The 14,123-nt window shown below is 38.2% G+C and overlaps 1 protein-coding gene across 1 annotated transcript in view; it reads left to right on the forward strand.

Moving 5' to 3' along the window:
* CFAP43 (cilia and flagella associated protein 43) overlaps positions 1-14,123 on the forward strand; it is a 99,300-nt gene that overhangs the window by 31,368 nt on the left and 53,809 nt on the right. The window contains exons 10-12 of the mRNA XM_060033571.1: positions 5,522-5,602; positions 9,980-10,128; positions 11,913-12,016. Coding sequence (XP_059889554.1) covers positions 5,522-5,602; positions 9,980-10,128; positions 11,913-12,016 — 334 coding nt within the window. The remainder of the gene's footprint in view (positions 1-5,521; positions 5,603-9,979; positions 10,129-11,912; positions 12,017-14,123) is intronic.

A 14,123-nucleotide genomic window follows, 5' to 3' on the forward strand; every position in this document is an offset into this window, starting at 1 on the left:
GGATTTAGATACTTGATCCATAGTATCATGTTACCCACTCCCTAGTATTCAAGAAACAGAATTTAAATTGTATCACATTGTAGTTACTTTAAGCTGCTTTCAGTCTTGATCCTGTGAAAGAGTAAAAATTATCTGTAAAAATGAATATGAACTTTGGGTTTCCAGTCCAGCATGTAAAGAACCTCACAACAAGAAAAAGCTGAATTGGGCTTCCCTGGTGGTGCAGTGGTTAAGAATCCACCTGCCAATGCAGGGGACACGGGTTCAAGCCCTGGTCCAGGAAGACCCCACATGCCGTGGAGCAGCTAAGCCCGTGCACCACAGCTACTGAGCCTGCACTCTAGAGCCCACGAGCCACGACTACTGAAGCCCGTGTGCCTAGAGCCCATGCTCCGCAACAAGAGAAGCCACCGCAATGAGAAGCCCGCACACCACAATGAAGAGTAGCCCCCACTTGCTGCAACTAGGGAAAGCCCATGCACAGCAACAAAGACCCAATGCAGCCAAAAATAAATTAATTAAATAAATTAATTAATATATCTTAAAAAGAAAAAAGCTGAATAAATTTAAAATCAATAATTCCTCTTAGACCCATCAGATAATTGAGGTCATAGGGAAAACCACTCCCCCCAAAATTATAGAGACAGACAGGCAGATGCAAAGAATTACAGCTTACTGGAGCAGATGCCCAGAAGTAGAAACTACCACTGGAGCCAGTACCCAGGGGGATTACAACTGGAGAAACTGCACATCTCAGACCAAAACAAGGACACCAGAGGAAATTTTAGTTTCTGACACATTCAGCTACAGCAATCAGTAAACACAGTCTAACTCCTAGCCAGATAAACATAAAACCTCACACTATAGCCTATTTAATTCATACTCTTTTACCCAGTACATCATGTCCAGCTTTGAACAAAAATTATAAGGCATACTAAAAGACAACAACAGAAGAGACAGAGCAAGCATCAGAACTAGACTCAGATATGACAGACACGTTGTAATTACCAGGCCAGAAATTTAAAACAAACTATGATTAATATACTAGGGATTCTTATGGAAACAGTGGACAACATGAAAGAATGGCTGGATAATATGAGCAGAGATGTGGAAACTCTAAGAAAGAAAAAAAGAAATATTAGAAATAAAAAGCAGTGTAACAGAAATGAAGAATGCCTTTGGTGGGCTCATCAATAGACTGAATTTTGCAAAGGAAAGAATCAATAAAGAATGTCAGTAGAACCTTCAACACTGGAATGCAAAGAGAAAAAAGAATGAAAAAGAAAGAATATCCAAGAACATGGGACAATTATAAATGGTATAACATACACATAATAGGAATACCAGAAGGAGAAGAAAGGAAGGAAGGAACAGAGGAAATGTTTCACATAATAATAGCTGAGAATTTTTCAAAATTAATGACAGATCCAGGAAGCTCAGAGAACACTAGCGGGATAAATACCAAAAAAATCTACACCAAAGCTTGTTATATTCAAATGATAGAAAATCAAAAACAAAGTAAAAATTTTGAAAAAAATCCAAAGGGAAAAAAAACCTTACCCTTGAAGAAACAAAGGTAAGAATCACAGTGGTCTGCTCTTCAGAAATCATGTAAGCAAAAGTAGAGTGAATATCTAAAGTGTTGAAAGAAAAAAAAAACAAACAAACCCAGGATTCTATATCCAGCAAAATTATCCTTCAAAAGTGAAGGAAAAAATATTTTCTCAGACAAATAAAAATTAAGGGAATTTGTCACTGGCAGAACTGCCTTGCAAGGAATGTTAAAAGAAATTTTTCAGAGAGACAGACCAGCAGGCAGAAGATCAAAATCATAGGTGAATTGAACAATACCATCAATCAACTGGATCTAATTGACATCTGTAGACTACCTCATCAAATGATAGCATAATATACATTCTTCTCAAGCTCACATGAATTATTCACCAAAATAGATCACATTCTTGGTCATAAAACATACCTTAACCATTTAAAAGAAATACGTTCTCAGGCTACATGGAATTAAATTATAAGTAAATAACAGAAAGGTAGCTGGAAACTCCCCCTACCCCAAAATAACTGGAGAGTAAACAACACACTTCTAATAACACATGGCTCAAAGAAGTCTTAAGAGTAATTAAAAATTTGAACTAAATGAAAATGAATATACTACATATCAAGATTTATGGGATTTTGCAGTGAATACAGGGCTTAGAGGGAAATTTATAGCGTTCAATGCATATATTAGAAAAGAAGAATGTTTAAGATCAATAATCTAAGCCCCCACTTTAGGAAATAGAAAAAAGAAATTAAATCCAAAGTAAGCAGAAGAAAAGAAATAATAAAAATGAGAGCAGAATGCAATGAAACTAAAAATAGGAAATCAGTAGAGAAAATCTAAGAAACCAAAAGCTGGTTCTTTAAAAAGATCAATAAAATTGATAAACTTCTAGCCAAGTTAATGAGGCAGTGGGGGGAGGGGGGAGAGAGAGAGAGAGGAGATACAAATTACTAACATCAGGAATGAAAATTAAAGAGGGGTCATTACTACTGACCCCAGGGACATTAAGAGGATAATAAAAGAGTTCAGTCACCCTTCAGTATTCATGGGGGATTGGTTACAGGACTCCCCGTGGATACCAAAATCCACGAATGGTCACGTCCTTTATATAAAATGGCATATAGTACAGTCAGCTCTCCGTATCTGCAGATGCAGAACCCACAGATACAGAGGGCCAACCATATTATGAACAACTCTATGCCTACAAATTTGATAATTTAGATGAAATGGACCAATTCTTTGAAAGATATAATCTACCAAAACTCATACAAGGAGAAATAAATAATCTGAGCCTATATCTATTAAATAAATTGAATAAGTAATTAATAATAACATTACAAAACAAAACCTCTCAGCAAACAACAAATAGTGGGTAACTTCTTCAGTCTGATAAAGGACATCTTTAAAAAAGAAAACCTTAATGAAATCAACTGGAAGTCCTAAATGCAATAAGACAAAAAAAAAAAAAAAAAAAGGGGACGTGGGGAATAAAAGGTATTAAGATTGTGAGGGAAGAAATAAAACTTTGTTCTTAGATGACCTGATTGTCTATGTAGAAAATCCCAGAGAATCAATAAAAAATCCTTCTGGAGCTAAGTGATTATAACAAGGTTGCAGGGTGCAAGTTTAATATACAAAAGTCAATTGCTTTCTTATACAAGCAGTGAAGAATTGGAATTTGAAATTTAATAGCATACAATAGCATTTATGTTAGCACTGAAAAAGTAAAATAGGAATAAATCTAACAAAATATGTACAGGATATATATGATAAAAACTATAAAACTCTGATGAAAGAAATCAAACAAAATCTAAATAAATGCATAAATATTTCATGTACATGGGTAAGAAGACTCAGTATTATTAAGATGTTGATTCTTTCTAACTTGTCTTATAGATTCAATGCAATTCCGATCAACATCCCAGTAAATTATTTTGTGGATATCAATAAACTGATTCTAGAACTTGCTGATTCTAGAACTTACTGATTCTAGAACTGATTCTAGAATTGGGTAGGACTAACACTACCCAATTTCAATATTTACTATAAAGCTACAGTAATCAAGACAGTATGGTATTTGTGAGAGAATAAACAAACAGATCAATGGAACAGTGTCTTGAAATATAGTCAACTGACCTTTCACAAATATGCAAAAGCAATTTAATTGAGAAAGCATAGATTTTTTCAACTAATGGTGCAGGAGGAAATGGACATTCACATGCCAAAAAAGAAAAAAAATCTAGTCACAGATCTTACACCCTTCACAAAAAATTAACTCAAAATGGATTGTAGACCTAAACGTAAAATACGAAAACTATAAAACTCCTAGGAGATAACAAAGGAGAAAAATCTAAGTGACCTTGGGTTTGGTAATGACTTTCTAGACACAACACCAAAAATGCAATCCATGAAAGAAAAAATTGATAAGCTGGACTTCATCAAAATTAAAAACTTCAGCTCTGCAAAAGACACTGTTAAGAGAAAGAAAAGACAAAGCACAGGCTGGAAGAAAAATCTTTGCAAAACATATATCTGATAAAATACTGGTATCCAAAATATACAAAGAACTATTAAAACTCAACAATAAGAAAATAAACAACCCCATTGAAAAATGGGGAAAAAATCTGAATAAACACCTTAACACAGAAGATATACAAATATATGGCAAATAATGATATGGCAAATAATGATGAAAAGATGTCCAACGTTTTTCGTCATTAGAGAATTGCAAATTAAAACAATACTACACACCTATTAGAATGTCTAAAATCCAAAACACTGACAATACAAAGTGCTAGTGAGGATATGGAGCAACAGAAACCCTCATTCACTACTGAGGCAAAATGGTACAGCCACTTTGGAAGACAGTTGACAGCTTCTACAAAATTAAACATACTCTTACCATATGATTCAGCAATTGGGCTTCTTAGTGTTTACCCACATTAGTTGAAATCTTATGCCCACACTAAAATCTGCATGTGAATGCTTATAGCATCTTTATTCATAATTGCCCAAACTTGGAAGCAATCAAGATGTCCTTCAATAAGAGAATGAATAAACAAACTGTGGTACATCCATACAATGGAATATTATTCAGTACTAAAAAGAAATGAGCTATAAAGCCATGAAAAGACATAGAGAAACCTTAAATGCATATTGCTCTGTGAAAGAAGGCAATCTGAGAAAGCTGTATGGTTCCCTCTGTAAGACATTCTGGACAAGGCACAATTGTGGAGACACTAAAAACAATCAGTGGTTGCCAGAGGTTCAGTGGGGAGGGAGGGAGGGATGAAGAGGTGAAGCATAGAGGATTTTTAGGGCAGTGAAACTATTCTGTATGATACTGTGATGGTGGTTACATGTCATCGTACGTTTGTCAAAACCCATAGAATGTATAACACAAAGAGTAAACCCTAATGTAAACTATGGCTTTAGTCCATAACACTGTATCAATATTGGCTCATCAATTCTAACAAATATACCACAATAGTGCAAGTTGTTAGTAACAGGGAAAATTGTATGGATATTGGGAAGGGCAGGGAGGGAAGTGCAACTCTCTACTTTCTGCTCAAATTTTCTGTAATCCTAAAACTGCTCTTTAAAGCAAAGTCTATTAATTTTTTAAAATACCAATTGTGATTTTCTATTTCTAGGCTTATTCACTAGGAAATTCATTGAATTTCCAAGTAACTTATTTCAATTATGTTACACAGAAAAAAAAAACTTTATTTCACTTTTCTAATCCTAATTAGTTATTATGTGTTACTTAAATTGCATTAAAGGTAATAGTTAATATTTGTTCAAATCAGAAGTATTGACGTTGAAATTGTAATTTTAATCCACATAAATAAAATGAAATTTTATACTAAATCATCAGATTGACATACTAGAAAGGAATTTAGAACATACTCCCATAGCAAAGTCTTGTTTTCCATTTGAGTTTTCTTTTTCTTTCTTTTACAGACTCTCACACAGTCAGGAGAAGTTTGTGTTTGGGGTATAGAGGATGGTGCTTGTGTCAGCAGGATTTATCTGAATATCCCAGTAAGTGTGCCTTATAAATGAATTTAAATATATATATATATTGAATTCTACTCCAACCTACTTTTTCATATTCACATGTCAATAGTCTGTGGAAATACTCATTACAGAGGCCTTATTGCATTTTTACCTTATATATTAGAGTAATTCTTGTGTATAAAGTATATTCCACAGCCCAGAGGGTGGAACATAAGGTACTCTATTGGTGTATGGTGGTAGTTATTCCTGAAACCCTAATGGTTTATATCTCACTCAGGCTGTAAGTTCATTGTGGATTGACAGGTTCTCTGCTCCACACGGCCTTTCAGGGAACAAAGTCGACAGAGGCTCCACCAGCTAATAGCTCCTCAGTGCCATGGTATGGGAAGAGTGCTGGAAGGTCTTGAATTAGCAGTTAAGTGCTTTTACTAAAAAATGATACATCTCCTTGGCCATAACTAGATAAATGACCCCATCTAACCTCAAGAGGATTGGTTAGAAATGAAAGAAAGGGACTTCCCTGGTGGCGCAGTGGATAAGAATCCGCCTGCCAATGCAGGGGAACATGGTTTCAAACCCTAGTCTGGGAAGATCCCACATGCCGCGGAGCAACTAAGCCCGTGCGCCACAACTGCTGAGCCAGCGCTCTAGAGCCCGCGAGCCACAACTACTGAGCCCGCATACCACAACTACTGAAGCCCATGTGCCTAGAGCCCATGCTCCACAACAAGAGAAGCTACCACAATGAGAAGCTCGTGCACCGCAATGAACAGTAGCCCCGCTCGCCAAAACTAGAGAAAGCCCACGTGCAGCAACAAAGACCCAGTGCAGCCGAAAATAAATAAATTAAAACAAACAAATGAAAGACAAGTACCACTCTAACCAACTTGAACCAAAAATTAAAAAGTGGGGGTTATTGACTCAATCAACTATAAAGTATAGAGTTTGTCTGGGCTCAGCTGTGGCTTGATCTAGCAACTCAAATGATATTACCAAGGATCTTGTTTTCCTCTCTGTCTGTATACTATGTCTTTAGTTTCATCTTAGGCTTCATTTAGTGGTACCCAAATGCCACAGGTAGCAACGTCACATCAGATCATCAGGGAAGAAAGCCTCCTACAGTGGGAGGAGGAAGAGAAAAGGTTTCTCCTTTTCAGAAGGCTTAGTAAATACCTCCTAATGTCTTAATAATAACCCTGAACTAATCACTGTAGACAGGGGGATGAGAAATGCTAACTGGCTTAAAGTCAGCCATGGAAATGGGAGTCAGATCTGTTCCACTCAGCCCTGAAAATAGGGGAGAGATGGTTTCTCAATGGATATTCAAGAAATTTTCCAGAAGGAAGGTGTGTTGATGCTGGGTGGCAAACCACAATTCCTTACCTAAACCTAACCCTAGCCTACCATAAGGTGATACCATTCTTTCCACCATGTTCATGGTGCATTTTACATAAAATAATATTTTAAAAAATATAAAAAGACCAAGAAACAGTGGTAATGCTATTTTTTCTTAAATTATCATTTTCTGTATTACACAGTTCTAGATGAGATATGGATCTTGGTAGGAGGAAGAGGAGTTATAATCCTTCTCTGTTATAAATTAAAATCTCAGTTATAATACAAGATGAAGCATCATACGTCACATAAGAGGATTACAAGATGCAAAAGGATGCAAGAGGATCATAAGATACATAAAATTCAATGAGATAAAAAACTCATCCTAAAAAGTAAAGATAAAAATTCTTACCTGAAAGAATACGTGTAGATTCCATAATCTATGTGACAAGGTTTATATGTATTCATTTCTGTTAGAATTACTAGAACTAGAAAAATCTTAAAGCTCATCTGATCACACCTTTTACAGATGAGAGACATAGAGATGTTTAACAACCCACCCAAGGGTCTGTATAATCAGGACTTACCTTGCACTTCCTGGCTAAGGAGGGATATAGGTACCACCAAAAGGCCCTCTTTCTGCTTCAGATATCTTCCCTTCCTCTGATCAGAGGGGAGAGATTCGGACGACTGTCACAGTTAATTAGACAATCCTTCATTGAGCTTCAAACCAGGCATTGTACACTCATGTAGTTCAGCTCTTATTGGGGAGAGCCAGTGGTTTCTCCTTACTGGAGGATACTGCTGCCCCGTGGGGAAATGATAAGTGTATTGACCCAGCAGTGCTGAGGCCAGATCTCCCTGCCTGTGCTGGGGACTGTGCTCCCCATGAACATTTTAGGCAGTGGTCCTTAGAGAACCCTGCTCAGCATCATGATGGCAGGATGCATGAACACTACTAGCTTCCCCTGATGGTGCCTGCTAGGGTAGCTACGACCCCTCCAAATATTGCTGTACATATTTAGCCTAGTCCACAATAGCCCTGGAATGGAGGGTAATTTCAACTGATTATTTTGAGGAAACACAGACACACAGACACACGTACACACACACACACACACACACACACACACACACACACACACACACACACACACACACACACACACACACACACACACACACACACACACACACACACACACACACACACTGAGATCTCCCATAAAGGCTTTTAGCTAAAAAAACAAACCCTCACCACTTCGTTTCCAGTTTCATACTGAGATACCACTAAAGATTCAAACTGGTTAAGGCTTGGAAAATTCACTTTAAAAAACAAAATGAAAACCTGCTCAATGGGGAAACTGTGCATTCTAATGGGGCAGGATACCTGAGTTTTCCTCTGAGCTTTGTTACAAGCTATGGGATCCTGGGGCAAATTGCTACATTTTTCTTTGCCTCTGTTTTCTAGTCTGCAAAACAGTGATCTCTTTAAGATCTTTTCTATTTCTAACATTCCATTATTTTATTCAAAACAAACTACAAAATGTAATTATGTTACCACCCCTTTCGAGTTGGGCCCCAGTAGGGGTCCTCTTCTCTGGTGTTGCCCGTGCCAATCGATTGAGACTGAGTTTGGTTCAGAAACAAAGGAAAGTTTTATTCTTTGATCGGAGAACGGAGAGGTGGGAGCTCTCGCTCTAGAGTACAGGTTTTTGGGACGGGGGATGGGTGGGGATGCTCTATATGGTTCTCCTCATTGCGGGGACGGGGTGGGGGGTGGGGTTGGAGCTCTCGCGGCGCTAGTGCAGCTGTCCTGCTTTGGTTTCACATCCAAGTTCTGGGTGCAGTGTCTCTGCGCACTGCCTGCCACTGCCGCCATCTTGAATTGCGGTGTCATTGGCAGCGCTTCTCCACACGGCCACGGAGTCGAGGTGTCACTTTCCTAGTCTGAAGTGCTGGGTGCAAGACTGCGGCACACAGCACCCTATAAGCAAGTGAAACTAGATGAAGCACAAAAGAAGAGGTTAGACCTTATCACCTAGATTCCATCTTATTTTTCCGGGGAAACCCAGTGGGCTTTGTCAGTGACAACTATAGAGGAATGAATCTGATTCCTTAAGTATCATGACAAAAAATTTATTCTCTTAGACATCATCTTCTGTAAATGATCGCGACATAAGCAGGAATCTGTGATGCATTTCTTTGGTGACAGGCCACATGGTCCAGTGATATATTGGGTTGGCCAAAAAGTTCTGTAACATCTTATGGAAAAACCCAAACAAACTTTTTGGCCAACTCAATAGTTATTTTCTTAAGTCTTCCTCAGTTATGCCAGCATCTCAGGATCTACCGTTATCCAGCAGTTGAATGCTGATTTTTAAAAATCGCTAACATTCTATAAAGATGTCCAAAAGATGCTAGGGATATATTTTAAATTTCTTATTTTATTTTTCATTATTATCAGGTATAATAATTTTGCAATCATTTAAGGATAGAAATGAAGCCATGGTTTAAAGTTCAAGCAATTTCCTTATATTTTTATCATTCTAATTTTAGGATAAAAGAGAATGATGTACAGATTGCTGTGACTTCTTATGCTATTGATTAGCTGAAGAATGTTGAGTGTATAATTTGTAATACCACACAACACTTGCCACTCTTCTTGTTCTGCAGGCTTTTCAAATAAACTGTAGAATTCTTATGTGAGGGAGAGCAGGTTTCATTTTCTGGCACAGTGAAGTTGAGCATCTGGGGGGTTATTTTATTTTATTTTATATTGAAGTGTAATTGATTTACAATACTGTGTTATTTTCAGGTGTACAGCATAGTGATTCAGTATTTTTGCAGGTTATACTCCATTATAGGTTATTACAAGATAGCAGGTATAATTCCCTGTGCTCTACAGTAGACCCTTGTTGCATATCTGTTTTATGTATAGTAGTTTGTGTCTGTTAATCCCATACCCCTAATTTGTCCCTCCCTCCTTGTCTCTTCCCTTTGGTAACCACAAGTTTGTTTTCCATATCTGTGAGTCTGTTTCTGTATGGCGTTTATTTTAAACAGGCAACAGTTCTGGCTTGCTCTCCCTCCTCCCTCTCTGCAGCCGTGGGGACCAAGGGTGGCTTTGTCCACTTCCTCGACATCCAGGACGTTGAATCCCCTCACTCAGTTCATAAGGCCTATCTCTCTGAATCGCCCGTGCAGCACCTCCTGTAAGTAATGCCTGCTTCTGGCAGCAACTTTGGCAGGCCTGTCTGTTGAGAATTCCAGTGAAGCCCTGATTTCTTTTAATTTTAAGTTTTACATGTATTGTTTTGAAAATTAATATACTGACTCAGTTCTACCTTCAAGAAGTACAGAGCAGTGTATGGTACAGTTTCCCACGCTTGTCCCTGAATACCCAGTTCTCCTCGCTGGAGGCAGCCTGTTACCAATTTCTCATGGATATATTTTATTCACAAGCAAGTAAAAAAAAAAGTACTTCCTTTTAATTATATGAATACATATCAAGCACTTAGAGTGTGCCAAGCACTTCTGTTGTATTAACTTCATGAGATAGATATTCTTATTGTGTCCATTTTAGAGATAAGGAAGATGATGCACAAAGAATTTAAATAATAATTAATATTACACGCATAGTAAATGGCAAGTTTTAGGATTTGAACCGAGGCAATTGGGCTCCAGAGTCATTGCCTTGGCTCTTACGGGGCAGCAAACCATATACAATGTTCTGCACCTCAATTTTTTCTTTTTTTTTCACTTAATGGTATGTCTTAGAGAAGGTCTTCTATCCACACATGAAGACCTTCCTCATTCTTTTTTACAGCTACATAGCATTCCATTCTATGGGTATACCATAATTTTTAAAAGACAGTATACTGATGGACATTTAGTTGATTTCCATTTTTTGTGTGTGTGTGTGCAGTACGTGGGCCTCTCACTGCTGTGGCCTCTCCCGTTGCGGAGCACAGGCTCCGGACGCGCAGGCTCAGCGGCCGTGGCTCACGGGCCCAGCCGCTCCGCGGCATGTGGGATCTTCCCGGACCGGGGCACGAACCTGTGTCCCCTGCATCGGCAGGCGGACTCTCAACCACTGTGCCACCAGGGAAGCCCGATTTCAAATGTTTTGAAGCAATACTTTTAAGAAGACAGCATAGAGCATTGGATTTAGATTCATGTTATTATTCTTTCTTTCGTTATATCATAATAGTATTAATAAGAAATGACGTTTACGCCCTGCTTTACAGCTTGAGGTGCTGTCACACACTGTAGCTTATTGAGTGTGATATTTGCCCCACATTCAGAAAAGTATTATGCTTGTTCCTATTTCACAAGTGAGATAATTTAGGTTCAGAGAGGTTAAGGGAAGCATTTGCCCAAGATTACTCAACTAGTGCCGGGAGGAGCTGGGTTTCCACCATCTGTGTTGTTCCTACAAGCTCTGCTGCCTCTGGCTCAGTGGGGAAGGATCTGTAGTCTCCCTCCATTTACATTCTGCTCCTCTGTACTGTATTTTTTGGTGCTCCTTTTTCAGATCTTTCTCTCTTACCCTAATTTGCATTTCCCACTTGTTCCAATTTGATGATAGGATAGAAACATTTCACTACATTCTTCCTCTTTCTGCCAGGATGGGTACTGAGAGGCATTGGAATGTTCCACTCATCACTACTTTGACAATTGCTTATGTCCACTTGAAATATTAAGAAAGCTTTACTGTCATATTGCATTTACTTATGATGAAATAGTTACCCATTTTTAGTGAATCTTCTTGACCATGTACTTATAAGTTGCAGTTGGGAAACAGTATTAGCCTAGAATGTAATGATTACATTTATATATAATCACTCGCCTTTTATAAGGTCTGATAATATTAAAAATCACAAACCATAAGAATAGCTGGTTTTGGATGCATCTCCATGCTGTCATTCAATAAAGTTGTTTACCATCTTATTAGTGAAACAAGTAGAATCTGATAATCAGATTTCTTCTTTTCTAGGTATGACCAGAGAGGAATATATCTATTAGTTGGAACATCAGAAGGACACGTCTTTGTTATCGATGCCAAACCCTCAAGCTTATTTCAGATTCTTGGATTCATAGGTACTTACGTAGAATGCTTATTAACTTAAAATATTGGTCACTTTATTCCAAAGAATTTAAAGTTGTGAAAATGGGGCTACGGTGAAACAATTACTTGTAGCATGTTTTCTAAAACAGAGATATTTAAATAACTGTTCAAAGTTACTTAAGAGAATTCCCACATCATATTTAGAGGTTTCGGTACATGTACTTGGTACATAGTTGATGGTAAATAAATCTTCTTGAATCAATTAATGAAATGGCTAAATGTTTCTAATGTTACTACAAAGGAATGTTGGGTTGGTTTATCCCTGAAATACTTTTTAAATAACATTTGATCTCTATTTAATTAAGATATCCAAAGAAAGTTTTGTTCCACGCATCTTTAGAGTTTCCTCTTTAAACAAAATGACATCCAGCTTTTGCAGTAATGTGCATCCAAACGCCCAGGTAAACCACAGATTTGGTAGGTGAGATAGCACTTAGGTGATAAATAATAAGAACTAATACTTTTCTTTCTGGCTTTACATACCAAATATGTATGTATATTTAAAAATCTATGTATTGATTTTTAAAAATTGAGTGCCTGCTAGGTGTAAGATGCTGAACCTAGGCTCTGTAGGAGCATCGAAAGGTCAAGGAGACAATTTAGTGGAAGAGTAATAGCAGAGATCTGTGTAGGCTCAGGGGAAGAAGCCATTAATTCTGCCATGTGTGAAGAAAGGAGTGGAAGTGATGGGGTGGCACAGAGGACTGGGGGAGAGTTTTCCAAAGACTTAAAGTAGTGGAGGATGGGGCTTGTTGGTATTCTAGCTTGGGACAAAAGTTTGAGCAAAGGCACTTGGAATGGTAAGTAGTCTAGTGTAACAGGTAAATAAGAGTTTACTAGATGATGATCATGGTGAAAAAGTCTGAAAGAAAGTGGAGCACGCTGAACATCATTCCAAGGAGTCTGGACTTTGTTCTGTAGTTAATGACACATCATCAGATGTTTTCAAGATGGGACTGGTGTGATTTGACTTGGTTTTTAGAGGATGACTCTGGCATCACTGTGAAGGCTGGAGCAGAAAGACAAGAGAATGGAATAAAAAAGACGAGTTAGGAAACTATAATATTACAGTAACTTAGGCAAGAAATGATATTAATCATAACAATAGCCAACATTTATTGAGGGATTCCTTGCCATGTGATAGCCAGTATTCTAAGTACTTGGCATGTGTTAATTCATTTAATTCTTACAGACAACTTTTATGAGGTAGAGACTACTGTTATGCCCAATTTAAACATAAGACAATTGAGGTACAATGAGGTTAAGTATTTGTTCAAAGCCGTGAAGGTAGGTGGTGGTGGAGCCGGGACTCAGACTCAGGAAGACCGGCTTCAGGGCTTGTGCTCTTTTCCACAATGTACGAGGCCATGCAGCAGTCATGGGAAGAGAAAGGAGGGGACAGCTCTGAGTGATGGAATTGGTAGGACTTGAAAATTGATTATATGTGAAAGGGAGTGATCAGCAATGACTCCAAAGTTTCTAACCTGGATGGTGGAAGTTTGTGCTGTCATCAATTGAAGTAAAAACTCAGGGAAGGGCTTCCCTGGTGGCGCAGTGGTTGAGAGTCCGCCTGCTGATTCAGGGGATATGGGTTCGTGCCCCGGTCCGGGAGGATCCCACATGCCGCAGAGCGGCTGGGCCCGTGAGCCATGGCTGCTGAGCCTGCGCGTCCGGAGCCTGTGCTCCGCAATGGGAGAGGCCACAACGGTGGGAGGCCCACGTACCGCAAAAACAAACAAACAAACAAACAAACAAAAAACCTCAGGGAAAAAGAAAGTTATGGAGGTAGAGGGATAGGGTGATAGCTCTGTAGAGTTGAAGCCAATGAACTCTTCATTTGGGAATCTTTACCATAAATTTGGAAATGAAGATTTGTAGTTCAAAGTTTAATGATAGAATTCTGATCTTGAAATCCTGGAAGCTGATGAGATAGATGGTTTAAGACAGAATTGAAGCAAATCCAATTGTTTAATGAGGTCAAACAGGTAACCTAAATATGTAAATTAGATGACATGGAATGTGGTAGGACCTATGGCTGACCTCGGAATGGGTACCAGTCCTGCCTAAATGTTACATTTT

The sequence above is a fragment of the Delphinus delphis genome, chromosome 16 (assembly GCF_949987515.2).
Source record: "Delphinus delphis chromosome 16, mDelDel1.2, whole genome shotgun sequence".
In the NCBI taxonomy this organism is placed as follows: domain Eukaryota; kingdom Metazoa; phylum Chordata; class Mammalia; order Artiodactyla; family Delphinidae; genus Delphinus; species Delphinus delphis.